The 27,636-nt window shown below is 49.3% G+C and overlaps 2 protein-coding genes and 1 long non-coding RNA gene across 6 annotated transcripts; 2 read left to right on the top strand and 1 right to left on the bottom strand.

Annotated features, from left to right (window-relative positions):
* The first annotated feature begins 414 nt into the window (after window positions 1-414).
* Window positions 415-18,736, top strand: ZDHHC1 (zDHHC palmitoyltransferase 1). 4 transcript variants are annotated; one of them, XM_088171969.1, is made up of 12 exons: window positions 415-555; window positions 722-845; window positions 1,683-1,901; window positions 3,645-3,820; window positions 4,439-4,540; window positions 5,375-5,499; window positions 5,835-5,993; window positions 9,367-9,479; window positions 14,220-14,305; window positions 14,967-15,060; window positions 16,023-16,128; window positions 16,558-18,736. In XM_088171969.1, exons 2-12 carry the CDS (start codon window positions 795-797, stop codon window positions 16,833-16,835), a joined length of 1,509 nt encoding a protein of 502 aa, XP_088028095.1. In that variant the 5' UTR covers window positions 415-555; window positions 722-794; the 3' UTR covers window positions 16,836-18,736. The 4 variants fall into 4 exon arrangements, with proteins under 4 accessions (XP_088028095.1, XP_088028092.1, XP_014736225.1 ...); XM_088171966.1 differs by having other exon boundaries at window positions 16,300-18,736; XM_014880739.2 differs by lacking the exon at window positions 722-845 and having other exon boundaries at window positions 443-555; window positions 16,300-18,736.
* On the bottom strand, window positions 13,839-22,036 carry LOC148222393 (uncharacterized). Its single transcript, XR_015806319.1, has 4 exons — window positions 21,955-22,036; window positions 21,050-21,282; window positions 15,524-15,611; window positions 13,839-14,102 (listed from the first exon to the last, which is right to left on the bottom strand). It is a non-coding gene; the product is annotated as an uncharacterized LOC148222393 (long non-coding RNA).
* A 1,060-nt stretch (window positions 22,037-23,096) lies between these two features.
* TPPP3 (tubulin polymerization promoting protein family member 3) lies at window positions 23,097-26,907 on the top strand. The gene is made up of 4 exons (XM_014880760.2): window positions 23,097-23,241; window positions 24,353-24,544; window positions 25,601-25,754; window positions 26,012-26,907. Exons 2-4 carry the CDS (start codon window positions 24,357-24,359, stop codon window positions 26,198-26,200), a joined length of 531 nt encoding a protein of 176 aa, XP_014736246.1. The 5' UTR covers window positions 23,097-23,241; window positions 24,353-24,356; the 3' UTR covers window positions 26,201-26,907.
* Window positions 26,908-27,636: the final 729 nt, after the last annotated feature.

The raw sequence follows: 27,636 nt of genomic DNA, 5'->3' as shown, positions 1-27,636 counted from the left end.
TTATTTTGTTTTACTTAAGCACAAACCACTGCAAAGCCTCCAGTAAAATTCCAGATTCTCTACAAAATCCTGCGACCTTATTACGTCACAGTGTAAATCTGAATATATATATATATATAAATACTACATTGTCATGCTATAAAGACTGATCGATATAATAGGGAATGGAATTTTCGAGGAGTAGAATGGCTTTAGCTCACAACCAGCCTCCACCTCTGGCTCACCGGGTATCTCCGGCCCCACCTGTATGGAACGTCGCCCCTTGGAAGGCTGGGGAGTGTCGTAGGCAGGATTTTCCCAGGTGTGAAAGGGCCCCACACCGGGGCTGATGTAGGACGCTCCGTCCTCCCGCAACCCCGCGGAACGATCGCGCTTGGTGCGTTTTGCCCCCTGCGCGCCGCCGTAGCCGTTGCCATGGCGACGAGCCCAGCGGCCCGAGGCCCGCGGAGCCGCCGGGAGCTGCCGTGGAGGCCTCAGCCGGGGGCCCCCCGCCCTGCCCGGGCATGAGGCGGGGCCGGGGCCGGGGCCGCTGTCAACCGCTTCTGCGGGGAGAAGGTGAGGGGTGGGAGGTGGTGGAGTGCGGGAGGGGTCTACGCGGCTGTCACCGGAGTGGCTGCTCGGGAAACCGCCCGACCCGGCCCCTGGCGCTTGCCCTTGCGTCCCGGCGCTTCTCTCTCTGTCTACCCTGATAGTGACTTCATACTTTGTTTTTTATATTCAGTGTTTTCTGGAGCTGAGTATGAAGGCGTGCCGGGCATACCCACTGCGTGTTTTGTAACGGGTAGCTCCAAGTGATGCACGAGCAAGTTTTGAACAGCCTAATGAGAAAAGGATTAACATGCTTGGTAATGATTTCTCATCAGTGATAAGCTAGTTGCCATGTAGCAACTTAAATGATGAATGCAGGCAGATATTGCTAATTACTTCAAAGGGAAAAGTTAGGAGTTTTTTATTCCAGCCTAGTTTTTGATTAGACTGTGCTGATGAACATAAATGATATTCTTTATTCTTACCCACTCCTCTACCAGTTGACCCAAAAAAGACATTTCCAGCCCTTCACCAGGGATTGAAGGGTTGTTGGCATACCAAGGTTGGAATTGTCCTGCTCGCTCTTTCAGCATGTTGCCCTGCTTGCTCTCTTCCAGCCCTGTGGAATTGTTCTAGCACTGGAACCATTATCAAAAATACCACAAGTGAGGCAGAGACCTCCTCCTTTCATCGCTCTCCTGTGTACGTTAATCAGACTAATTGAAGTTGTTTGTCATGTTAGACGTTAATTTCACATCCTCTTTATTTACTAAGGAAGGGTGAGAGTGGTGCAGAGGAACCTTGAGTCAGCTCAGGTCCAGCAGAGCTCCTTTGTGCTGGTTTTGTGATGCTGCCCCTAATCTACTGCCTGGTTTGCTCTCCCTGCTGTCTTGAGTTTTCTGTCAAGCAGAACAGCCCAACTCTCTGTTGTTAGAAATTCTCCTGGCCCTGTGGCAAGTGAAAAGCAGCACCTAATAATCCACCACAAACTGAAAAAAAGGAGAAATTGCTTCTGAGCTCAGAGCTGTTTCTCTTCACATGTGTCATCATTTTAGTCTCTAAATTTGTCTGCCTTGGAGCATTTCTCCAGCACCAGAGCTCAATCACAATACCTTTGTACCACATTTTTTGTTTTCCATTTTTGATTTCTGTAGATGAATATCTGCAATAAACCTCATAATAAGATAGCTCCAGAAGATTTGGGTGAAGTTGTCCCTGAGGTGAAGGTCCAACGTGCTCGAAGAAATGGCTGGAGCTGGCCCCTGCACCTGTTCCAGATCATTGCCTGGCTGCTGTTCCTCTTCTTTGCGCTGGTTGGCTTTGGAATCCTGGTTCCTCTCCTGCCCCGCCACTGGCTGCCCGCTGGTTATATCGTATCCTTGGATCCAGAGGAGAACATGGGCTGGTACAAACTATCACTGGGGGGCTTTAACAGCACTTGTTAGGTAGAACAGAAAGCATAGGAGAAAATGCCAGAAGCCAGAGCCAGAATATTTCTCTGAACTGTAACCATCATCTTGATCATCTCCTGACTATAAAAAACAATTGCTTTGAGATCCTCACTTTAGGTCACTGATGTTCTGCTTGTCTCCTTCATCACTCTGCATTAAGGTTACTGCCTTTGCCTCTGATGGTCTTCTGCTGCCTGCTTCTGCCTGTGTGTCTCCTTCGCTTTATATTATTATTCTTCTACGAGTGTGCTGCAGGGTTTGAGGGAAGTCGTATGACAAAAGCCCCTCCTGAAACATCCTTGTTGTGAAGGCAGCCCCACCTCTCTGGGCTGACTGGGTGAGTCATGAAAGGCAGCTTGACATGCTCGTGGTTGCATGGTGGGTTGCTGTGATGGCTCACAGTGGATGTTCTCCCTGGGCGCTTTCCTGTGTTCAGTAGAAAATCTGGGAGTGACAGACAAGGTGGTGCGAGGTGGACCTCAGAGGAGAGGTCACATATGGGACAGTCTTGAGCAGCACTTTAGTACACATCTAACAAAGACAGTGAAGGGTCTGGAGGAGAAGCAGCTGTGGACACTTGGCTTGTTCAGCCTGGAGCAGCTGGGGAGTGATCCCAGTGCTCCCAGTGCTCCCATTGCCACCTGTACTATCACCTGTGTCTAGGGAAGGAACTTCCTCAAGACTAGACCTTGTTCTAAAGAGATGGGGCGTGCACTTACACAATTTATACATCTGACACAGATGCCTTCAAGTCTTTGATATGTTTGGGATGATTTTGCTTATGATTTTTATGGGTTTTACACCTGCATGATTTAGACATTAATGTAATTAGCTCAGTGGTCTTACATCTATTTAGCTTGTTCAAATGCTTGATATCACAGTTCCAACCTTGTGAATTTGTCTACCAAATATCTTAATGCAATCTAAAGTTACTCTTAATTCAACAGATTAATATTTCCTCAAGTTTTACTTCCAGTTAATAAAGCACTAATATCTATTCTGTGTCAAAGGCAAATCCCTTCCTGATCTGCTCCACCAGCCATCAAAGCTCCCGTGAGCTGGAACTCTCAGAGGCCTCCTTTTTTAACTTACTACACTGATCTATTTTCCATAGGTCTTACTGTGATCAATGATGTGCACATCTGGGTGTATAGAAACAATGACAAATCCTGGATCCTTTGTAGGAGCCTGCTTTAAAGATGCTTTCCTTGGGTTTCTAAGGAAAAGGAAAGCAAGCTAATCAATACTGCTTCCTTGATGTGACCTTTTTTTTCTTGAAAGTCTGGTCCAGTGAAAGGGCATGTGCACAGCCTTAACCATGCTCCTTTCCAATGAGTCTGTATGGACTAAGAAACTTGGACCTATGTCAGCAGTCTGTACTTGGGGTCAGATTCTGGTAAGTCCAGGTAACTTTTAAAGACATTCTGTGCTAAGAAGAACACTTCTGCAGGGCAAAGTAGTACGTAATGAGGAGGGATGTTCCTGTATCTTTTTCCAGAGGATATTTATTACAAGGCAAATGTCTCTATCAATAAAGCCTAGATGAATGTGCTGCCATCAGTTATATAGCAATTTCTAATTCTATGCCATAAATTTCTCATCTGTGTGGAATTTGTGTATTAAGGATTAAAAGACATGTGTTCAATCCTTAACTGTGTACATCAGTGTCCAGGAGTGTGTTTTATCTACCATTTAGTTGTTCATCTTACTGCAGTTTCCATTGACCCTGCGGATGCAAATGTGCGAGAAAAAAACTATCTGGGCCCTCTGGCCACCTTCAACCGTAACCAACATGCACATGTCATTGAGAACCATCACTGCCATGTCTGTGATGTCGATGTGTAAGTATCCTTTCTATTGCTCTGTCTTCTTCACCACTGCATTTCACCATTAGTCCTTAATGTCAGACTGAGATTTGAAATTGAGCCCCTGAACTGCTACATTGCAAGTTAAGCTTCATCCTGTGGCAGGATTCAGGTAGTTGGGTAGGGGCCTGCTGTCAAATGTGCACAGGGTTCTGTGTTTTATTTCATTGCTCACGTTGTGTGGAGAAGGCTGTAGTGTGTCATGTTCCCTGGGTGTTGGTGTTTTACCTAACAGTATGTAACTAGTGTGTGTGTGTGTGTGCTTGTCTCTGGCTGGATGCTGGACAGTTGCAGGAAATTCTTGGAGGACAGGCATTAAGAGCAAGTTCTGTAGTACTGCTGAAGGGATTCAAATAAGAATTCAGCAATCTCCAAATTAAAAATCATGCAGTGCAATGAAAGGTGAATTTTGTAGTGTTTGGGATTGTCATCCAGCAGTGACAGAGAAGTTTGGGGGATCAAGTATTCCTGTTGCAGGAAGTTTACTCACTATTACAGGATCTCTGCTGCTGTATCCCCCTGTGTTTGAGTCACTATGAAAAATCATAGTAATGAGCTGGTGTTGCCATGCTGATGCCACCTTTTCTTTGGCAGGAGTGCTAAGTCAAAGCACTGTGGAACTTGCAACAAGTGTGTGTGTGGCTTTGATCATCACTGCAAGTGGCTCAACAACTGTGTGGGAGAGAGGAATTACTGGTAAGAGCTTGGCATTGTGGCAGAAGCAGAACACTGCATCAGTAATGTGGCTTCTTCTCTTCCCAAAGTTCTCCTGTATCTCAGTCCAGTATCTACCTAGCCATGCAGAACCACTTTTCTTCTATCCCCTGGCTGAATACAATCAGTTTTGAGAAAACTAGGTGGAAAATACAAGCATAATCATGCCATTCAAATAACCAGGGATAAAATTGCTAAACTTAGAATGTTGTAGCTGAACATCTCTAAGTAAAAACAGAGAACATAGAGTTATTATTTTGTATTAGGAAAAGCTTACAGGATGTTAATTGAGTGTTCTTAGTGCTTCTGAAAGCTGGAGTAGGAACGGAACATGATGGTACTGTTCCAATTTGAAACATCCTGCATCCAGATCATGTACTTTCCCTCCAAGACTTGCCAGCTGGCAGGAGACACAGCAGCATATAGGGACCTCTAATCCATGCTAGGTTTGAGATAAGAATAAGAAGACTGTCAGTGATACTTCTCCATTTATTTTCCTGCACTTAAACTCCATGGAAAGCAAAGTGGTGGTGTCACTGAGTGCCGTGTTACACTGCCTTCAGATTTTGTGCAGGGAGGTCTTTGTCTGTCCTAGATATACTTGACTGTTTTGTAACCATGGTTGCACTGAAGGGTCACAGTTCAGTCTCTCAGAATAACAAATAATAAGTAAAGCTGTTCATCAGTATCTCTCATAAGTGTAAGAAAGCACGACAGTAATTTGAGATAGCTGTCTCTATCTTTACTAGAAGCTGGGATATTGAATTGTATGTGTGATGTTATTGAAGCCACTGAGACCTCTCCCTTTTCTGGCAGGCTCTTTTTGAACAGTGTGCTGTCTGCCATTCTGGGCCTGGGGCTTCTGCTGCTCATCGCTTTCTACGTCTTTGTGGAGTTCTTCGTCGACCCCACGGTGCTTCGCTCTGACCAGCACTTTGATGGTACAGCAGAGCTTCACATGAGCATCCACATGAGCCAGCATAGCTTGATGAGGGTTTGGATTCTGTGAGCTCTTCCACTGAGGAGGAACTCCATTCCTTACTGCATCGATTTTGTATTTCTGTTAGAGTATCTCTGCTCAGCTGGATGGAATGTCTTTCCTCACAGAACTAATTGCTCTTCCTAAAAGCTCTGCAGACACCAAATTTCTTAGGCCTCCAGTGTATAATGAGTCTGCAGCTACTTTTGAGTTAACAGGATTTCCAGCTATAAAGTTTATTTAAAGATAATTCATACCTGGACAATCTACTTACCTCCATTTCTCTTTGTTTTACAGCTTTGAGGAACCACATGGACCGTTGGTTTGTGTTTCTTCCTGCATCTCCTGTTGAGACTCAGGCACCTGCCATTTTGGTGACAGCTGGGATTTTTATTCTTCTGAGCCTAGTGACCATGATCCTGCTGGGCCACCTCTTGACCTTTCACATCTATCTCTGTAGGTGTTTTATTCCTGTCATCTACACCCCCATTTCATTTTTGCTTATCTTCTATTCATCCTGCATTCGTTGTGTGTTCGCTCTTGTCACTAATATACACCCATTGTGCAAGATTGCCATTAAAAAAGTGCAAAATTGGGATTTAACATTCTATTTCTGAGTTTCCCCCTGTACCAGGTATGCTTATCAGTGCATGTGTAATGTGAGGCTTGTGTTGGGCCTCTGCTGCCATGTTTAAGTTATGTTATCCTGAAATTGAAAGCACATGGGAAAGTATTGGAAAGGCCAAGTGGGATGAACTGGTTAATCCCAGCTTGGTGCCAGTGATGGCAGACTCAGATTGACTCCATATATGGCCTTTGTGAGTCTTATTACAGTGCTCCCCAGTACTTCTGTTGTGTGAGAGAGCCTTTTTTTTTTCCCTTACCCCAAGGAATGTGGATGTACAGAGCTAAATTTCTGACTGGAGCGCTGCCATCCAGGTTAAGATCTCTTTATGGAAATTGTACCATATTGATCCAAGAAGATTTGTGGAATTCAGAAGAAGAGGCTTTCAGAAAGGCTTCTCTTTAGATCTACTGCCTGTTGCTCTGTCAAGAAAGGATATTTATGTTTATGTAGAGATGGGCATCAAGAACTTTTTTTCAGCTGTCGTCTAAAATTAAGCCAATGCTTTTTGGCTGCTGATGAAAGTCATGATAGGGAAAGATCTTACATTTGCAGTAGTTGGTGGTGCCAGAAGTGGGAAAGAAGGGATGTGGTGGAAGAGAAGTGAGGACAGCGGTTACAGAGAATCTTTGGATGGATTTTCAGGTTCTCAGTTAACAGACCTGCAGATGCCAACACAAACTAGGTCAGCCCAAACCAGCACAGCTCAAGAAGCAAAACAGTTGCACTGCTGAAGTGTAGTGTTCGATAGGTGAGTGTTCCCTGGCTGGCATGGACAGTGCCCTCAGTGAGGACAGTGACCATAATTTTCTTCTAGAGCCTCTTTGAGCTTGACTGAAATTTGGGTATGCTGCAATTTTACTTCCTTGACAAAATTGACAGGTGTTTTTTCTGAGGTAATGGCACTGCCTGAAGATTTGAAAGGCTGATCTAGAACATTTTGAAGACAAAAAGCATAGCAAAGTTCCAGGAAGGTTTCTTCTGAATGAAAAAGGATTACTCTGTTTAGACCTGAGTGGTATTTATCCTGTCCTTGTGTGCAGTTTCCACAAGAGGGTGCTCCCTGCCTGAGATGATGACCTGCTTTATCTGTCAGGCAGAAACCTCTGTGTGCTACTAGTTGTGCTCTGGGCTTGGGGGAGATTTTGCTGCTCTTGTCTTGGGGTGATTCTTTTTCCTCTTTGGGAATAAATTTCAAGCCAAATTTACTTCTACTTTTGGCCCAATTTTAAATCTTTATCTTCCATCTTAGATGGAAACAGAATTATTGGTAATGTTTTTAACATTTTACTATATTATAATCTGCTGCCCTAATGAAACTGTTCCCAGATGTGCAGAATGTAGTGTGTAAGCCCTTGCTTTGAAGGAGGGGTGTCACCACACTGTAGCCTTTATTGTGTGCTGCATATGAGTGTGCATTGCACTTACTGCATTTGCATTTACTGCTGGCTTTCAGGGAGACAAAGTATGTCTGAATTTAACTCCTCTTATTTCATAGCTGTAATTCTCAGTCGTCTCCTCTGAATGTTTTAAGGTAGACAGTGTTGTAATGAACTGTCTTCCCTCTTTTGGAACTCGAAATACACTTTACCAATTCAAATGTAATTACTGTTGGTCAGTATGTTTTTCAATAATTAAATTACAGAAATTAAATAGCACCCATGTAAGTTGTACTGCCCTTAGGCTTCCTGTTAAAAAATGGCTTAAGTCAGGTATGACTATTAAAATTTAGTATCTAATTTTGTTACAAATGCAGTGAAAATTTCAGAGGTGCTCTCCACATTTTAATTACTCACTATGATCACTCAAAGAAAGTAGGTTATTCTCAAAATAGTAGGTCTATGTATTCAAAATTACTAGTCTTGATTCAGACTCAGTTCTGGAGGCATTTGGTGAAGCATGGCACTTCAGAAGATTGGAGGGAGGATTTTTTTTTTCTTCAATACCAAGAGGCTGATAGCAGAATAAAAAGAAAAAAAATGGTGGGGAATATAGGAAAGGAATATAGAGTTATTAATAGATTGATTATATTTTGCATGTTATGTGCTGCAGTGTTATCTGGCCAAAAAATACAGTATTTTAACTAAATAGGTCTAATAAAATATTTTAAAAGTTACATTGTAAGTATTCAGCAACAAATTAAAAATGGTTAATAGGCCTTTGCTTATGAAGCAACATTCTGTTTTTCAAAGAAAGCAAAGGGTGCCATTCTAGGAGCACTTGCCAGCACCCTGCACTGTCTCTGTTAAGTAATCACTTGGCTGCAGACTCACATTCATCTCTATGTTCTCTCTTCTTGGCCAAATGGATCCTGAATTTTTATTTCTTCATAAGGTGATTGCTTTAGCAGAGGGCACCTCTCCTCTTTTCTCCCTCACTTCTCTGTGAAGTAGTCCTGTGCTCAGGGCATGTTTTTGAGAGGTAAGATATCAGTGTCTTCAGACAGAGGGAGGATTTTAGTCCAGATGATTCTAGGCATCTGCTTTAACTGCTGTGCTCCTGTAAAAAAAAGGAGGAATAACTACCAGGCTGTGCACTAAAGCCCTTCTGCATCTATTTCTGGGGTTTATTCTCTAAAAATACTTAAGGTCATTATGGGAAGAATGTCTGCAGTTTGGACTCTTTTGGGTGTCATGAAGAAACCAAGTTGCTCAGAAATGTCAAATGGTTTTGGTCATTCACGAAAGCAAATGTGTTTGCATGGGGACCTGGAGAGCTCATAAAGTCAGGGACTTGTGAGCTCTGGGGACATGTGCTTGGCACGATTCAAGCTGTGCATTTGATGCTCACTGGTTTGCACATTAAGTGTCTCAATCACTACAGGACACACTAACCTGCTCAATTTCTTCTCTCCATTTAGCACCACATACCTTCTGATTGCTCACTGAGCTTTTGTACAGTACAAATCTTAAGCCTGTTGGGCATGAGTAATGGATTTGCCCTGAAATGAACTGAAAAAATTACTACAGTATAGAAGGCTGTAGCATTCTATGACACTTTAGAATAGCAGGACTGTAAGAAAGTTGTGATGGTGACAGTAAAGGATATAGTAGGATATACAGTGCACAGGTACTTTTGGCTTAGATTATCAGTTTCTTCATGTTTATAGTTACTATTTGATTGTATAGTTATCCAGCCTGTTTGTATAAGTGCAGTCAGGGTGGGGCCTTTCCTGTGCTGACAGGTCTCTTTCTTCCCTTTCAGTGTGGCACAAGCTGACTACGTATGAGTACATCCTGCAGCAGCGTCCCCAGCAGCAGCCAGACAAGGCAGACAAGAAACAGGAGTCTTGTTCCTCCCAAGTGAGACCCAGTCAGGTACTCATCCTACTTTCAGTCCATTTCCCGAAAACAGCCTTGCTTGTTTGCTGTGTAAACTTTGCTTCACTTTCTTGAGCTCCATATTTTAAAGGCAGTTGCTAGAGATAAGACTTCAGAGGTACTTTGATGGAATTGAGTAGGATGTGAAGGAGTGCAAGGCCTGTGATTCCATGAACACTTTAGGTGTAAGCAAGTACTGCTTTCAAAGGAATCAATCCCACCCACTCTCTTCCTCCACCACTTGTTTTGGGCCCTGCACTATCTTGTCTCTTCTGCCAGCACAGCTGTTCATTAGGACAGGGTGGGGGAACTCATCTGAGTAACAATAAACTTTATTGAAAAAATTGTTGAGCTGGCCCAGCTCCCTCCCATTCGGTTCACCAAGCAGTCACATAAATGCCTGGCTCAGCACAAATGAGGGTGACTGAAGAGTGGGAAGAATCCTTTCCTTGAAAAGGACAGGACCATCTGTTTGGGTGGCACTGCACATCTTGGGGCTTGTGTCATGACTTCACATGAGACAGGATCTAGGGCTGGAGAAGCTCAGGCTAATCACTGAGCAGCTAATAATACCAGTAATTTAACCATCTTCAAAGTGAAAAGGACACCAGTTTCTCAGAAATGATCCAGATTATCTGCTTTTCTTTGAAATGTCTGTATAATGATAAGGGTCCTTGTTATTACCATGATGTTGATCTATATCTCTGTAAAAAGAATTCTACAAGCTCTTAAATGCTGCTAGACTCTGCAGAGGCAGATATATCAGGCTCTGAATTGAGAGGTTCAGTGTAATTTATTTTGCTACAAGGCAAAATAAATTATTGTATTAACTCAAATTTTGACACATTCTGTACTGACTTTAGCAGGGGCTTGAACTAGAAATTTCCTAGTCTAAATCATTCTATGATTCTCAGTCATGTGTAACTTTTCATTTTATGCAAGTTATCTACTGTACAGTTTTATATTTAATAAGAAATTAATTAAATGCAAGCTTCATCGAAGTATTCTCTGTAGATATACTGGGATGTCTCTGGATTCATCCATAGTTATTCCTTATCAAAGCAAAGGGGAAAGTGAACTTACTCAGTTTTGTATAATATGAAGTCCCTAGCTTTTCATATATATTTTCTACTGTTTTGGAAAAGTTGAACTTTCAGTTTAAACAGAGGTTTCCATAACAACAAAAATATTTGGCAGTTTGTTTCACAGAGCTTTGCTTACTATGAAAATTAAAACAGTAATAAAGCATTAGCTCTAATCATCTAGTTACTGAATTTTAATTGATACTGAAAAAGATATTAGAACAGGGGTGGACTTCATGTGTTTGTGCACATTTGGGATGTTGGCATTCAGTGATGTTCTCCTGTCTTCACTGGTTCTTACTTAGATATGTGTGAATGTGGTTAATTTGAAGCAGCAAGGTGAAAAGGGAGTTTGGTGTTTCAGGACTGCAGTTAGGACCTTGGGGAACAAGAAAGACTGGATGATGCCCAGTAACATTGTTAAGAAAAATGTTAACCCACCAGATTTTCCTTGTTTCTTACATAGCAACCAGAGATAAACACAAACAAATAGATTGGAGTAGGAGGACACCAAGTGACTTGCCTTTTGTAAGCTGTGTTGAATACAGCCTTCTTTAGCTTGAACACTGCAACCCTTTGTAATTGATCCAACATGTTGTAAGCATAAAATGGAAATCATCCTCTTCCCACTTTTGTCTGAACTGTTCATTCATTTTAGGGACCAAGTAGAAACATGCATTTCCCCTTTAATGCTTGTTTTTGAGCCTTATTCAAGCTTGGGTGTTGATTTTGGCTTCAGTTTTTCATGTTGGTCTGTGGTTAAGTCTTTGGCTATGTTCAGGTTAAAGGATTCTTGTTCAGGATAAAGGATCCTTATGTACTTGTAGGATCCACAAAGTAAGAGCCCTAATTTTGCACAATTAAGTGGTTCAGATGTCACAAAAAATGCAAAACAGTTGGACACATTGGGCCTCTGCTTCTATTACCATACCTAAAGCAGGATGTGCAAGTAACCATTTTTTCTGTAGTCATTTGCAGTCCAAAGAAATATAAACTAAACCAAACCCTATGCTTTAATGCATAATTGCACTCATGCCAGGGAGCTGGCTTTCATATGAGGCCAGTTGGGATGTGATTCTTCTCACATTCCTGAAGCTTTGAACTTGCTTTGGAAACTGATTCAAGTTGGTGGGGTTTGACACAGATTTTACTCAGCTTCCCTTACATTTTCAGTATTGGAAATTCAATATTTCTTTCTTCCAATGTCGATGTAAGATGAACTTAGTCTTCACTCTCAGCCTCAACACTTGCAGCAGACCCACTTTCCTTGAGACAAGAACTCTTTTTTTCCTCTTCAATTATGTTTCCCCTCCAGGCAGACAGCACTTCAGGGCATTTCCTGAGCTTAAGTGGCTGATAAGGGCAGCTGCAGTGGGCAAGGGAGCCAAATCTATCCTGGGCTTGTAAACCATGGACTTTGGGGTGGTCAGAGCCAGAACTTGGTGAACGTGGCCAGGATTTGCACAGGAGCAGAACTTGGGCAGTCTGTCAATCCAGCAGGCTGCTAGAGCAGCAGGAGCAGCAGCTGGATCCTGACAACCCAGCTGCAAAGGGTAATTTGTCTTGATGCTGCAGTGGAAGGATTCTGACTCTCCTGCTAAGTGCCTGGGAGCAGAGGGAGGCTTGGACTCTGTGCTGTGCCTGTAGCTTGTGTCACACTGTGAGAGAACATTGTATTTTCTACTGATTGAGTCTCATTTGTTTTTGTAGTCAGCTCTAATACTTTAGCTCTAATACTTTCATTTATGTGGCTGCTTTGGTTCTACATTATTTATAGAAGGCTGAAATGAACAAAATTAATTTAAAAAGGCTTTTTCATTCCCTGCTTGGAAAGAAATGGTCCGTGTTATTCTCAAGATGAATCATTTATTAAGCTCCCTTGAAATGCCAGTTCTGCAGTCCTGTTTGTGTGCTGTGGACATTGAGTCCTGATTGTTTTCAGTTATTCTGTGCAGTGGGATATCTTCTGCTGCAGCTCATTTCAGCCATGACCTGCTTCCCTCTGAAAAGACCTGCATCTCCTGCCTGTACACTCACAGTGACATGAGACTGTGTCTGGTCTCCTTCCCTCATGACTCAGGTGCATGAGGCCTGAATGTAAATCTTGACTGCAAATGTCCCAAGGAGCTTTGAGGAGACATTTGTGCACACTTTGTTTTCAGTTGGTGATGAGTGATGATCTGACTTGAGTTACAAGTTCCAATTAAAATATATATGGTAAATTTCTGCAGATTATCAATCTTACACTTGGATAAATTTTTAAATCAGAAGGTCATGTTTTTGATTGCTAAACCAATTACTTTCAGATGTTATGTTGCCACCTATAAAACAGCTACAATTATTATTTTTTTCTCTTTTTATTTGCCTTTTTATCCCTAACATCTGAAATGATTTCTTGGCTGCCACTGAATGTGCAGCTCGATGAATTGTTTCCTAGTTCAGAGACTGTTGCTTTGTATATAAAGTTTACACTGTTTTTCCTACATGCTCCACTTTCCATCTTTACCTCTAGCAATATTGATTCCTTGTACCATGTTACCAGCCTGTAATTTAATATTGCAAAGATCTTCTGCAGCTCTTTGTGGCTGGCTTTCATTTTTAATGCCTTACATCAGGGAGTGTCATCACCAGGCTTCTCACTGCTCTGCTCTTTTGTTGATTGTTTATGAGTTCGTTGAAGTGCAGAGGCCCTGGATCTCTCAGGAACCCATTTGTGATGTGTCCAACTTTGACTTCATTTTCTCAAATTTGCTGATTCAGAAAAATTGGTGTTCATGACCTTGTTTTAGCTATTTTTGAAGCTGATGCCTATCACATTTTAAATCCTTCCATCTTAACCTGAGAGTTACTTTAAAATATCTTTATAGTCACTGAACAGTGAAATACTTATGGAGAAGTTCTCTTGATGATTATTCAAGTTTAAGAGCAGCTGAAAAGTGGTGTCAAGGTTCTACTGAGAATGGTTAATCCTTTTTTGATAACAGGGCTTCATGCTCTTCATCCCTTGGTACTCTGACCATCTTAACTGGTGCTTTTGAGGGAGAACTGAGTCCTTTCCTGTAATGCAGCACTTGGATTTAGGAGGCTTATTCTTACAATGTTTCTGAAAATATGCAATTTTCAAGTTCAGCTGTCATTACTCTGAGCTCATCCATACCTGAGGCAAATAAGCAATATATCACACTCATTTTAAAAATCAGCAGGTCTTAGCCATACAGGGTCACACAATAAATAGAAAGCACTTTATGTTTTTCCTGTATATTTCATGCTTCCATCTTCCTCACCTCCATTTTGCATTTAAAAGACATTTTTTGCATTCACTGCAGAGCTCCTCAGATTGAACTCTGTAACTAATGGAAGCTTTTAGTGGGATTTTGAATGTGGTCCCAAGAAATGACTAAGCTGATCTCTGTAAGCGTGATTTGGTTTTGAGTCACATGAAATACTGACTGGACTAAATTAATTAATCAAAGACTTCTAATTGTGCCAATCTTGGTTTTCCATCTTCTTCTTAAGCAGCAGTTTCCTGCTACGCTACCTGTAAGGACAAAAGATGTCTGGCATGAGGAGAATGAGTACATCTGTAATGAAAATCCCTCTTCTCCCCTGAGTTCATATTAGTCTGAAAATGTTGTTTATTTGTGTTTTTTTCCAGGAAGCAGACTTATTGTCAGGAAATCCTGGCTATACAGACCCTGGAATTCAAGTAGAGGAATTCTCAACAATAACTTCAGGAAAAAGGTGAGAAAAGTCGAGGATAAGATTCTCCCAGCAGTATGTGTGGTGAATGGGGGATTCCTATCAAGGTCACTGTTGGGCCCTAGGACAAAAGAACTTAGGATAGGGAGCACCAGTGTTTTGAGCAAGCGTGGTGAAATCTTTTGAGTTTCAGGAGGGTAGATACCTGCAGGAATACTTGCCTTCCCTCTCTTGGGAAAATAGCATTCCTAGGATACTCTCTTTAGGCTGTTTTGTATTAAATATCTTATATGAAACTGGTTTCTATTAATAGTTTTAAATTAAAATTCCTTTAAGGCTGGCTGATGTGCCCTGTAACTCCTCTATTGAGGAGTTACATTATATAGTTACATTATTACAGTTACATGATTTCGAGTTGTGGAGAAATGCATCACAACAGTTACAAGTTTCTAAGACAGGCAGGCACTCATGGGAAAACAGGATCCTTGTCTCTTAATTAGACCTTTCCTGTTAACTTGTGTCCCTGGGGACTTCCTTCTTACTTTGCACAATTGTGCAGGAAAAGTTCCCCTGCAGTTTTGCTGGGAGTGCTGTGTAAGGCAGGGGAGGCTGTGATCAGCCTGATCTGTACATGCAGGCAAAGAGGGCATCAGACTTAAGTTCTTTCTTAAGGAATCACTTTGTGTGTCTGTTGTGTTTTTAGCTTTCCAAAGCTCCATGTCCATAACCAAGAAGGTGACCCCAAGCAGAGCTCGTCCTCTGAGTCCCCATCTCTTCACTCTGTGGCCCCTTCTCAGGTAAGGAGGATTTGCCACACACCCGAGCTGCTGCTGACACCCCACCCAGCTGCTCGGGCATGCTCACTCTGGAGCAGGCTGTGCTTACCCCCTGTTCACACAGGCTCTGCCTCCCCTCAGTGTGTGTGTCTGCAGCTGTGGCTGTGCCCTGCAGTCACCAAATCCAGGTGATGTTCTCCTGTCTCTGCTCACAGGCATGATCAGAGCTATCCTGCAGTCCCCTCATAAGCTCACAGCTGTAACACAGCTGCAATGCCTTGCTGCCCCAGTGCAGCTCAGTGACTCTCAGTATACTGCTTTGTTGATGTAAGAAGCTCTGCATGTTCCTGCAGAGCAAAATCCAACATTCTAAATGTTCAAATAAAGCACCTGCCCCAGGGAAAGATGGTGTGTGTGGATATGGAGCTTGAGGGTATGGAACAGCTCTCCAAAGTCTTGGACTGGGCTCTTGATATTCATGTACCTGCATCCAGATGCTCTCTCCTCTTGCTCAAATGGCAGGTCGTGTTGCTTTTTCTCTTTCCTCCAAGCTTGTGAATCAGTCTTGCCATCTAGATGGTAAGAAAAATTAGTTTTTGTCTGTACTGTATTTGGGACAAGGACTGCCCCTTTCTTGGGACACCCTGTGCTGTAATGTGAGTTTGTGTCCCTTCTTCTAGTTTGGATTTACAAATGCAAGTGACCAGTGTCTCATACAACCCCCCAGCTCTATGAGACAGCAGCTTACCTACACAGACAGTCACTATATGCAGATAATGTGGGTGTATGTTCATTAAATGTCTGCTGTCTATTACTGCTTTGTAGTAGCTCAGTCTTAAACGGTAAAATATTCTTGGACTTTGCTTAAACCTAGTGCTCATTATCCAAAGTAGGAAGAATGTAAAAGACGTAAGAAAAAAATTGTCTCCTTACTTTGGGCTGGTGAAGTGACTTCCCTTCTCTTGGGTCACTTGTTTTCACAGCAACAGAAGAAAAGAAGAAAGAAAATGCAGAAATCTTCCTCAGCAATGGGCAGTGGATCTAAAGCACATGCTATACCCCAGTCCTCATTCCCAGATCCCCCTTCAGGTGAGAGTGCACCAGTCAGCTTCTCTGCTGAATCTTGCATAAATATATGTATGATTTGCTTTAACTCTAGTGGATCAGCCATGGCTGAGTTCCTGGGCTTGTTGATGTCTTTGTGAGGCTGAGAGATCCCTCTCTCCTTAAGGTTTCTTCTCCCTTTATTTCCATCTGCAGAGTTCCCAGCCACAGCTGCTGCCACCTCACCTTCCCACAGCCTTCACCTCTTAGTGCCAGCTTTTCCTCTGAGAGCTGCTGTGTCCCCCAGCAGCTTGGGCCTCATCCAGGCAGCAGGAGCCCCAGCTGACTATCACTCAGAGTCTGCTGAGTCCATGGATGAGATTCCTGGGGCTCAGACTTGCCTTGGGAGCCCGGTCCTTCAAGGGCCTCCTAAGAATAACTCAGGCAACTCTCAACGTTATCCCTTGTCCACAGACAATCCCAGAGGAGTCAGGAAGAAGAATTTTTATTCTGAACACAAGGTCAAAAGGAGAAGCTGCCAGCAGGATAGACATGTGGAACGAGACCTGGAACTTTTTTCTAAGATTCCTGCTGTGTTTGTAAGTAAGAGCAGTGGAGAACCTCTTGTCCCTCAGCCCCAGCCCAGTGAGAGCACGTCCGAGCCTGACCACAGAAAATGCACCAGCAAGCAGCATGTGAGCACACTTGATCCATGCCCAAAGGACATAAGGACAAGCACCACAGCGGCCTAGGGATCATCCTTCCAAAGCCATGGCCTCTGGGAACAGCCTTAGTGCTGCCTAGAGGCCTACAGGACTCACCCTCACTGTGCACATGCTGTCAGGCTGCAGTGGGACATTTCTCATCCTCAACCAAAGGCAAGAAGCAGTAAGGTGGCAAACCTGAGGTAGACTTGTTGCTCAAGAGGCTCAAGTGCTTTCCCTGGGAAAGGGACAATCCCTCTTGGCCCTCTGCACACTGGTACTGCAGTAAATTCCCAGCAGAGTGTATGGGGAAGAGCAAGGCTGCACCTCGCCATTCCCTGCACCCTGAAAGCTGTATTTCCATCTGCCTACACCCTGTCAGTCTTTGGATCATGCCCAGGGGCTTCAGCAGGTGGTCAGGGAGTAACCTCAGGATTGCCCCTTCCTTTTACCGCTTTCCACTGTGCACCCTCAAGCCAAGTCTGCCACCAGCATGTTCTCTGTCAGGCAGCATCGTTTAACCTGCTCCTCCTTCTCTTCCCGCAGTCTGGTGTGCCCCATGCTGCAGCATTCTCATCAGAAGTTTTGGGATACAGCAGGCCATGAAACCTTTCCAGTTCTTGGGCTGCCGGATCTGTATTAGTCCACAGCCAAGCCGGGGGTGTGTGTAGTGCAGAAAGATCCCACAGCAGACAGTGGGGCACGTGGCCAGTGCCTCGAGCCACAGCACCCTGTGCTGGGGGTGAGCTGCAGGGAGCTGTCTGGGCTGCCATCCTACAGCACCTGTGCTCTCCCTGCCCTCGTGGCTTCCCCAGGCAGCATGCCCCATTCCAGATTCCTGGCTGAGTGCTGAGGCTGGGCTTCCAGCAAGCCCAGATCTCCCTGGCAGCCAGCTTATCTCAGAGCCCAGACAGCAGCTACACACACATCTCCATGGGCTTTGCCACCAGCATGGCCATAGCTGACAGGATTTGGCACAGCCCTGAGCAGCAACACTGTCATGGATGGATGCACATTTCCAGACACATCCCCAGCACAGCACACTGCTGGTGCTGTGAACAAACAGGTGCACCAGCAAAGAAAAGGAAGACAGGGGAGTCTTCATCACCCTTCCAAATATTTTGATGCATGGAAGGCACAACTGACCTTTCTCCAGGCTATGGTGGGTGCAGGTTAGGGAAGGATAGGACAAAGCAGGATGCTGTGAGAGTCAAGCTAAGCTGTTCTCCCCTTGTCTAGCTCAGTCTGCAATCATTCCTTAGAACTGGGTCAGAGCAGGACAGGGGATCTGGGGACAAAGGCTCTTTGGGCACAGTCAACATGGGACAGCAGGCTGGACTCCCAGCCTTGATGGGGGAGACTAGCCTGGGAGAAAGACCTGGAGGTGTTTTAAAGGGCTGCCTTACCACTCTTCTCTTGTGTGGTTTTTGTCTCCTGAAAGAACTGGGATGAGGAGCTTTGACTTTTCATCAAATTACACAATCTGTTGATCAGAAAAAGTGAAGTCTCGTAGCTGTTGAAGTAATTTTGTATCAGTTTGCAGGAAGGGCTGGCCTGTGGTCACACTCCTTGCAGCTTCCAGGCCTGCTGTGGCCAGTGGTGACCCTTGGGAAAAGCAGGTGAGTGTGAACCAGCAGACATGGCACTGGTCTACAGAGACCAGGGCATTGCTCACCAATGGGTCCCTGTTATACAAAGTCCTTCCTGTTGTTTCTTCTCATGTCCACTGTCATCCAAGGAAACTATGTCCTGCAGCAATGCTGGGCTCATGGTTTTCCAAGGCCAGCTGTCCCTCCACCAGAAAGCATTGGTAATTCCTCTTCAGCAGGTGCCCCTGAGCAGACCTTATGTGTTTTCTCATTCTGTCCATGCAGAATTAGTCCCAAAATCATGTATGGAGCTCTTCAGTAGCTCTGGCCACAATAAAATTTTCTATATTCTTTGCTAAATAGTTTCCTCCTTTCTTTTGCAGCAATTCCTGGCTCTGCCCTGTTGATGATCCCCAGGCTGTTTGGTTCGCTTCTCCCTGAGCCTCTGGAGTTCTAGAAAGGCTCAGCACTGTAATTGATGTGGGGGTGACAGCAGTCCTCTCTCCACAGGGCCTTTTCTGTGTTAGATGGGAGTGTCTTCCCTGAGGGGTAGGGATCAGACCCTCTTCTCCCTGTGTAACCCGGCCTGGTTTTTGTGCTGGAGCAGGGTGAGCACCAGAGGGGGAGGCCCAGCCAGCTCTGCATTGTGCTGCAGAAAGGCTGCTGTGCTCTTTGGGCTGAGGGGAACTGGGTTTCCTGGGCTATCAGATGTCCAGGGACATCTTTCTACTGCCTTCAGCTGCAACATTTGCTCCACTCTGCTGAATAACTCAAGGCTGCCAAACATGCAAGGCTGTGTCCATGCATTGGAGCAGCTGGGTGCTGAGCCAAGAGCCAGGCTCCAGCAGGATGGGCTCCCAGCACTGCCAGTGTTGGACTCTGATCTCCTGAACCTCAAGGGGAGCAGGAGGATTGTGTGTGCCACGTGGTGATTGAAATTGGCTGGGGCTTATGTTTTTGCCACAACCACATCCAAGGAGCACTGTTGCACAGTGAGAACCCAAGAGTGCAAATGGTGAGGCTGAGATGGTTTTAGCTCCTGGACTCTCCTTCCCAACCTTGCTTTTGTCCTCTTGGGCCTTTAATTGACCTGCAGATTCAAGTGTCAATGACATTTCTGCTGCTCTGCATGAGGAATGTCCATAGTAGACCTGTGACAGTAAGCAAAAGGAGCAAGTCCCATTGGGGTGCTACTGGGGCACCCAGAGCAGTCCTGGGCTCAGCTCCAGAGGGTTGCCATGACCACAAGCTGCAGCCCAAGACCATAAGAGCTGGGTTGAGGTCCTGACAGCAGAAGTCCTGATGCCTTCAGCTCCCCATCACTGCAGACACATTGAGGTCTGACGTCCTCAAATATCTTCTCCAGGACTATAGGTTTTTGACAGGGTGTGAGCTCTCCCATCAGCTGGAGGCAGTGCCCTGGACCAGCTGTTTCCACCACAAGAACTGTGGCTTTCAATGATTTGCAGGATCACAGCTTTCCACAATCCTCTGAAATCATGCCATGGTCCCTGGCCACTGTCTGGCAGCTGTGCCAGGCTCCACAGTGCCTGCTCCAAGCCTCCGCCTTGGCATGGGATGCACGTCGTGCTTACTTTCATCTTTGAGCCTGGCTCAAGTTTCTTTGTTTCCTCTTTGAAGTCAAGGGGACCTTCCTTTGGGAAACGATTTTGTAGGAGTCTGTTCCTGCACTGCTTTTGACGTGTCCTGAGAGCATCTCAATGAGCTGCCTTGAATTGCGGGGTGGGGGAAAAGAAGTTCCTGGCAGAGGATGAAGCTTTCTCCCCCCTCCTGTGCCCGGTGCCGTGCATGGCACGACGGCAGCTCGTGCTCGGTGGCACCCCCGGCACGGACACCGCACGCCCCGGTCCCTGCTCGGCAGCCGCAGCTAAGCCCCGCTAATGCCTTGTGGACGCGCTGTTGCTGGGGTGACCGTGTACATATTGCACAACCTCCGAAACACTTCCCTCTGTTTTGTAGCAACTCGCGCTAGAGAAGCGGCGTTCCCGCATAACCTCATCCCACCCCAGGCACGGCCAGCCAGAGACTCATTCCTGAAACGGGATGAGTCCCGGGAGGCTGCGGTGCCCAGCCTCGGGGGAAGCGAGGGGCAAGGAGGATGAGGGTGAGAACAGCGGGTGCTCAGATGTTGTGCTTGTGCCCTCGTGCAAGCTCTGAGCTGCACCCTGAGCCGTCGCCCGAACACACTTCGAGCTCTGTCTGTGTGAGGAGAGGGACACAGTCCTAGCAGGAACCAGCCCAGCAGCCGAAGCTGCAGCTCGGGGATGCAGTTGTGTGTGAGCCTCGGTGTGTCTGGGCTGAGCGCTGCAGTACTCGGCTCATTACGTCCCTGGGGCAGAAGACAGCCTGGGAACATCCTGACCTTCATTAGAGGGGAAAGGCCCCCGGCGAGCTGAGCACTGAGCCGTGTTCATGCTCTTCCACCACACCACAGGACCTGTGCAAGCTCCCTTTCAATTCCTGCCCGTCCCGTGGGCTGCTGACCAAGTCACAGCCTCCTCCCGGGCTTCCTTTTCCGGGCTGCATGAGGAACAGCGGGAGCCGGCCAAGGACCACGCTCCATCCCAACAGGGCTGTCATAGTGACAACAAACGCACAACAAACCGCAGCCCTTAGGAACCGAAACCTGACCTGCTCAACCCCACATCTCACCAGCCGTGGCTCAGCGCCCCCCTTTCCCGGCTCTCCCCGTGTGCCATTGCTTGGCTCCTTGGCTCTGCAGATCCAGGACCAGCTGGAGTTCCTATAGAGGAGCTGCAGACACGTCCAACTCCTCCTCCACCTGCTGCCGGCTCGGAGGATCCAGGCTCCCACGCTGCCCACCGCTGCCAAGTCCTGCGGGATGCTCCAGCCGATATTACCTGGCTCCTGTCCGGAGCTGTCAGCTGGAAGCAGAGACAGACACCTGCTTTAGTGGGGAGCTGCAGAGCAAGATAAGGATAAGGCTGTACCTTCATCAAGAACTTAATTACCCTCCTCTGTGTGGCAAGAGTTATTCCCCTGTCCTTAAACCAGTGAGTTTACAGCTCATCCCCAACTTCTGCAGGTGGGATGGCATCCCGGGATCCTTGCTGGACTGCACAGAGACTGGTTTAAATTCCCACTTCACAGCCAGGCACTGCCACCTCTGACGCTCTGCACTTTGGAACCTGCCTTCATGTTGTATGAAGAGCAGGAAGAACGTGTGATCGGGAGAATTCTGGTGCAACCTCCTCCATGTAGCTCCCAGGCTCTCTGGCTATGTCTGAGCTCTACCAGGACAAACTGGAGAGAGGAAAAACACTTCTTGGAGAGATCTACCTGGACTCTCGCATCAGATGAGTCTCCACACTTGCCCTTCCCGCTCTGGATTGTCCTCTCCAGGATGTCCTTGCCACCCTGCCTCTGGCTGGGTTGTGAAAGAGCAGCTTTTGTGGAGCCCCCAATGGAGGGGCCACAGGGTTGATTGGGGGGCATAAAAAAGTGGGGTCCTTCATGTGTCTGACCAGCTGGGCCTACCCAGAGAGGCCAGGTGCTGGGACTCACCTGAGCCCTCTGGCACCAGCCTTGGCACTCACCTCTGGAGTGAGAGGTAAAGTTAGTGATCCCAAACTCTCAGAGCTGGCTGGTGGTTTCCTCTGGAGGTCTCCAGACCCTAAAGCAAGAGAGAATCAGTGTGAGTCGGTTGCTCATGGCTTTGTCCAGCCAAGAGCTGGCAACTGTCCCAGGAGAGAACAGATACTCCTCAGACAAGAGCAGGAGGTTGTCACCGGGGCTGTGCCCCACAGCAAAATGCTCTGGGTGCAAAAGCAGAACTGATGCCCTAGGACAGCTCAGCCATGGGGACACCTGTGTCTGTCCTTAACCTATGGCTTCTCTGCCCAAGGACCAGGACAGACAGACCACAGGGTGCCAAAGACTGTTGTTTGAGCCACTTTTTGGTTCCCCAAGCTGTCCCTCAAAGGCAGCAGCAAATCACACACTGTGTGTCCTGGCTGTGCACAGCTCCTGCTGGTGCTGCAGCTGATCATCCACATGCCCCCACCAGAGTGATGCCAGCAGAGCAGCGGGATCAAAGCAGGCTGTGGGCAAACAGCTGAGGTGGGGCAGTGAGTAAGAGATGTGGGTTGTGCTGGGGCTCCATGACAACCACAATATTTGGATACTGCCTCAGCTCGCAGCACCCACTGGGAGCTCTGCGTGTGGTCACGCTCTGGACTGCCAGGGTGGGCACTGCTGGCATATGGCTGCTCCAAGGGTGTCTCACTGGGCCACAGGTGCTCACCACAGTCCTCGACACACCACAATGGTTGGCATCGTCTCCTCAGCCTGGATAATGGCCTTGGTCCATGGTGTCACCCACCAAGAGGACAGTTCCTTTACAGGGGTCATGGTGACTGTGTCGGGCAGGGGAAAGTGCTGTAGGGTGAAGCACAACAGGGGTGCCAGCGGGAGCCTGTGCTGAGGGGGTGGTGGAAAGACGTTGTGCGTTTATGGTGGGGTCTCTGGGGGTGCTAAAGGGACCTTGTGGTACAACGCTGGGGCTTTGTAGGGTGATAGAGAGACCTCGTGGGGTGTAGGAAAGACCGGGTCAGGTGCCGGTAGGGTTTTGTGTGGAAGCAGAGAGGCTTCATGGGATGGTGGAGGATCCCAGAGGTGGTCCGGGTCCGCTGGCCGAGCTCCGTCTCCCCGCCCCGAGGGCGCTCCCGCCGTGCGGCGGCCCGGGGGAGGCGGGCGGGGGCGGCCCGGCCCCTCCCGTCGCCATGGCGGCGCCTTAAACAGGCGGCGTTGGCCGCCCCCGCCCGCCTCAGAGCGCGGCGCCGGGAGGTGAGCGAGTGACCAGGAGGTGACTGAGTGGCCTAGAGGTGAGTGACCGAGCGACCGGGACCCCCGGCACCCGCGGCCCCTCCGGTGCCCGTCCACCGAGAGGGAGGAAACCAGGGGGGAGGGCGGGCGGGGGTCGTCGCTACCCCGGCATCCCGCAGCCGCCGGCAGTGACCGCCCGGCCAGGCGGGGAGAGCCCTGGCTGGCGCTGCGGGGCCGTGCGGGCCCGGGGCGGAGGGACCCCGCGGGAGAGAGAGACCGGGAGGCGACCGGCGGCATCCCCGCCCCGCCGCACCTCCTTAGCGACGGTCGCCAGGCAACGCCCATCCTCCCTAACGACGGTCCTGGGGACCACTCCCCGGCCTTTGCCGAGGCTCCGGGGACCCATCCCGGCCTCTCTCGCCCGGGTACCCACGGGGCGAGGTACCCGCTCTGCACCTGGGGGTGCCGGAGACCCCCCTGTGGGTACTGCAGCTCCCCGGAGTACGGCCCCGCCCAGTCCTGGCTGAGATGCTGTGGGTGCTCGGCGCGTGCTGAGGGATGCTGCGCCGCCAGGGCGAGGCTGGCGAGGCGATGGCAGGGGGGGAGCGGGGACGGGGCAGCAGCAACAGCGCCACCACGGAGCGCAGAGACTGGTTGGCAGCTTGGCACTCTCCAGGGCATCACCCTTGGCCCACCCCCGGGGGCAGGTCACAGGGCTGGGGTGCTGCCAGCTCCGCACAGGGGGATGCAGGCAGGGGAGAGGTGGTGCTGGAGGCAGGCGGCGGTGCTGGTTCTCCCGATCTGCGAGCGGGAGGAAGGCGGACGCATTGCGTCATTCCCGGAGAGTATTCCCGAGGGGACAGGCTGATGCACTCACTCCCCGCCAGCCCCGGAGCCGACAGCCTCGCTGCTGACAGCTCTCGACCAGGAGCCTCCATTCCCCAAGACACGTTCTTGGCTTCCAGCCTCGGGGCTCATCCGAGGCTCCTGTCAGCCCTCACCCCACGCCCGCAGGTGCTGCCAACACCCCGATCCTGCTGCAGAGCCTCCACCCTCGCCAGCCTTCCTCCTCCTCCTCCTGCTGCCCTCGAGGGCCTGCGAGCAGCCAGCTGAGCTCTGCCGTGCAGCCAGCAGGAGCTTGGGTGGTGACATCTGTCCCCTGTCCTGCAGCCCCATGGCTGAGAACGCTGAGATGGCATCCCTGGAAGAGAGCTTCCGCAAATTCGCCATCTACGGTGACACCAAGGCAACGGGACAGGAGATGAATGGCAAGAACTGGGCTAAGCTGTGCAAAGACTGCAAAGTCACCGACGGCAAAAGCGTCACCAGCACCGACGTGGACATTGTTTTCTCCAAGGTGAAGTAAGTGACTTGGATGCTTTTGCAGCAGGGGCAGGGTGTGGTGTCTGAGTGTGGGGGTCCCCACAGAGCTGTGCTACCCCTGCTGTGTGCCCAGGCTGTCCATCCCATTGCCATGGAGCTGCGGGTGCTGTCATGCAGTGTCTCACCTTCAGGTGGATATGTGGCTCCTAAGACCTAATAATAAATCAACCCAAATTTGGGGGTGGGAAGCTCAGATTTGGTGCAGAGATTGTGCCCCTGCTCCCATTCCAAGCATTGGTGTGGGCCTGGTTGGCTCTGCCAGGTTCCCATCTCTCAAGAAGGTGCCACAGGGAGCAGAGGAGGGTGCTGAGGGTTGTCTCATGGGATGTGGCCCTTCCCTGTGTCTGGCCAGCCAATGCCCAAGCTTGGGAAGGACTCTGATCCAAGGAGGTCGCATGGACAGCTTGAAGGGCTAAAGGCACCTGGAACAGTTTTTAGGGTCCCTGGGGACACAGTGACACTTCATGCTCCACACCAGGGTGCGGGAACAAGGATGAGTGGAGAACCTGCTTCCTCCACGTGCTCTGTCCAGGCATTCCCATGTTCCTGGGTTGGATCAGGCAGAGCTGAGCACTGGGAGGTTTTTGGGATGCAGGAGAGCAGATTGCTGTGCTGCCCCAGAGATGAGGACCAGGAGCTTGAGGACGAGATGCTCTGTGCATGTCCTTCCAAATTTGACTGGAGGATTGATGCCTGCCAGGGGACAGAGGGTGCTGGGCTACCCAGGCGGGCTGGGAGCAGTGGGAATGGATGCACTCCCCTCCTGACACCAGCACCAAGTCCTAGAGCACTTTCATGCACCCTGGTTTTTGGTAACAGGGACTTCAACAGCTTGTGGCTGAAAAGCTTCTGGAGCTCAGCACCAGCTGTGCCCAGCCCAACCCATTCAGCTGAGCTGAATTTCAGAAGTGGGTGAATTTCAGAGGCACCTGAGGGTGGTGTAGGACAAAGCCAGGGTCTCTCTAATGCAGCTTATCCCATTTGGAGGCATGACCCAAAGACGTGCTGGTGGCAGCCTGAGTTTTGTTGTTGCAGAGGGAAGACAGCCCGTGTCATCAACTACGAGGAGTTCAAGAAGGCTCTGGAGGAGCTGGCCCCCAAGAGGTTTAAGGACAAGAGCAAAGAGGAGGCGTATGAAGCCATCTGCCAGCTGGTGGCAGGGAAGGAGCCCATTAACGTGGGCGTCACGGTGAGTGAGGAGCCCCTGGGCTGCTGGGAGCAGGAGTGGTCATCGGGAGGGGAGGAAGGAGCTCTGCCCACAGCGCAGATGCTTTCTAGGAGACCCCATGGCCCTGGTTGAGTGGGGGGACCTGAGGGTTGCATAGGGCACGGAGGGCACAGCAGGGTCCTTGGGTGGCAGGACCTTGTGTGGGGTAAGGGATGGAACTTGTGTGGGAAGGGGATGGAGCATCTTCTAGACTCCCATGTCCCATCTCCCCACTGCAGAAAGCCAAGACAGTGGGAGCCGTGGAGAGGCTGACAGACACCTCCAAGTACACGGGCTCCCACAAGGAGCGCTTCGACGAGAGCGGCAAGGGCAAGGGCAAGAGCGGGCGGGAGAACATCGTGGACACGAGCGGCTACGTCAGTGCCTACAAGAACGCGGGCACCTACGACGCCAAAGTCAAAAAGTAGGGACGGGTGCCCGTGGCGCCACCGGCCCGGTCCCTGCGCGCCGGCCGTGGGTCGGTGCTGAGCCCTGGGACGTGCCCGTGAGGGGGGGCCCGGGAGGCTGCGCTGGGGCCAGCCCCAGGCCGGCGGGATGTTTGTCGGCCGCCCAGCGCTGGGGGGATTGGGGAGGTCGCCGTGCTCTGCCCCAGCGCTGCGTCCGTCCCACCCTGTGCTGTGATCCCTCTCCCCTCCGGTGTCCCCTGTCACCCGCAGCCCCACACCGTACTAACAGCACTGCTCCTCAGGGCTCCCCTGCCCCGCCGGCACCCAGACCTTCCCTACCTCAGCCCCGGCTTTCGGGGCGCCCTCCCTTGTCCCACCGGGGCCCGCAGCCTGTCCTCCCCTCCCGGGGACCTGCCTTAACCCCGCACCAGTTACACCACAGTTACTCCTTCCTTCCCCACCGTGCTCTCCCCTCGGGGCTGCCTGCCTGGCTCTGCCGCTTGCCCAGCACCGCTCCCACCCTGCGGTGCCGTTTGTGCCGGAGCTGCCGGGATGCTCCTGGCCCGGCCCCGGGATGCGCCTCGGGAGAGTTTGGTGTTGCCTGGCCATCGGCAAAGGTCTCCGACCTGAATCCCCGTGGCCTCCCGCTGCCTTCGTGAAGCCCAAACCAAAGGATGCTGCAGACCCACGCTGTAACCCGGCTCTGCAATAAACCCCGTCCGCACTGACGCTCCGCTCTGGTTGTGTTCATGGACCGAGCAGCCGGAGCCCCCCTGGGGGCTCTCTCAGAGGGGGCTCGGCCGCCCCAGGGCAGCTGTGCCGGGGGCTTGGCCTTGGCCACCGAGGGTTTTGGCAGCTCCTGGCTGGCCCCGAGTTGCCTGAGCAACCGCAGGCACACAAACACGAGCGCCTGGCTCCCACTCCCGCTCTGTTTGCAACCAAACACACGAGCTCCTGGTAACGATCCCTGGGAACAGGCTGGGCTCCAGGATGGGACGGCAGCTCCGGGATGGGATGGTCACTCCGGCGAGTGCATGGAATTGGGTGTAGGCACTGTGACCGCGATCCCAGGCATGGGCTGAGCCTGCTGCAAGTGCTGCTGGGGTGGCAGTGCCGGGATTTGCAGCTGCATATCCACCTCCAGGGTCATCTGTTCAGAGCCAGGCTCCCTAAATAACCCACGGGGGTTATTCCCAGGTGCCTCAGCTGTGGTCCTGGCACTGCTCAGATTGTGAGGGATGTGACAGGGGCACACGTGTGGCTGGGACAGGCTCACTCACTGCCAAGGCACAGCACTGCACCTCTGCGTCCCAGACACCTGCTACGGAAAACACAGGAGAAGGAGGCGGGGGGTGGATCCAGCCCCATCCTCAGTGAGAGTGTACCAGTGGTAGGCTGGAGTGAGGCTGGGGGATATTAGCTCTCCTTTGAGCAGGTTGGAGGGAGTTTGTGGCCGT

This window comes from Sturnus vulgaris, chromosome 12 (assembly GCF_052056855.1).
Source record: "Sturnus vulgaris isolate bStuVul1 chromosome 12, bStuVul1.hap1, whole genome shotgun sequence".
Taxonomy (NCBI): domain Eukaryota; kingdom Metazoa; phylum Chordata; class Aves; order Passeriformes; family Sturnidae; genus Sturnus; species Sturnus vulgaris.
This window is presented reverse-complemented; position numbering and strand designations above follow the sequence as displayed.

Coding starts and splice junctions, on each gene's coding strand:
- TPPP3 (XM_014880760.2), top strand. CDS start 24,357: ATGGCTGAGAACGCTGAGATGGCATCCCTGGAAGAGAGCTTCCGCAAA. Junction 24,545..25,600: donor ATTGTTTTCTCCAAGGTGAA/GTAAGTGACTTG, acceptor TTGTTGTTGCAG/AGGGAAGACAGCCCGTGTCA. Junction 25,755..26,011: donor CCATTAACGTGGGCGTCACG/GTGAGTGAGGAG, acceptor TCCCCACTGCAG/AAAGCCAAGACAGTGGGAGC.
- ZDHHC1 (XM_088171966.1), top strand. CDS start 795: ATGCACGAGCAAGTTTTGAACAGCCTAATGAGAAAAGGATTAACATGC. Junction 846..1,682: donor GAAAAGGATTAACATGCTTG/GTAATGATTTCT, acceptor TGATTTCTGTAG/ATGAATATCTGCAATAAACC. Junction 14,306..14,966: donor ACAATAACTTCAGGAAAAAG/GTGAGAAAAGTC, acceptor TTGTGTTTTTAG/CTTTCCAAAGCTCCATGTCC.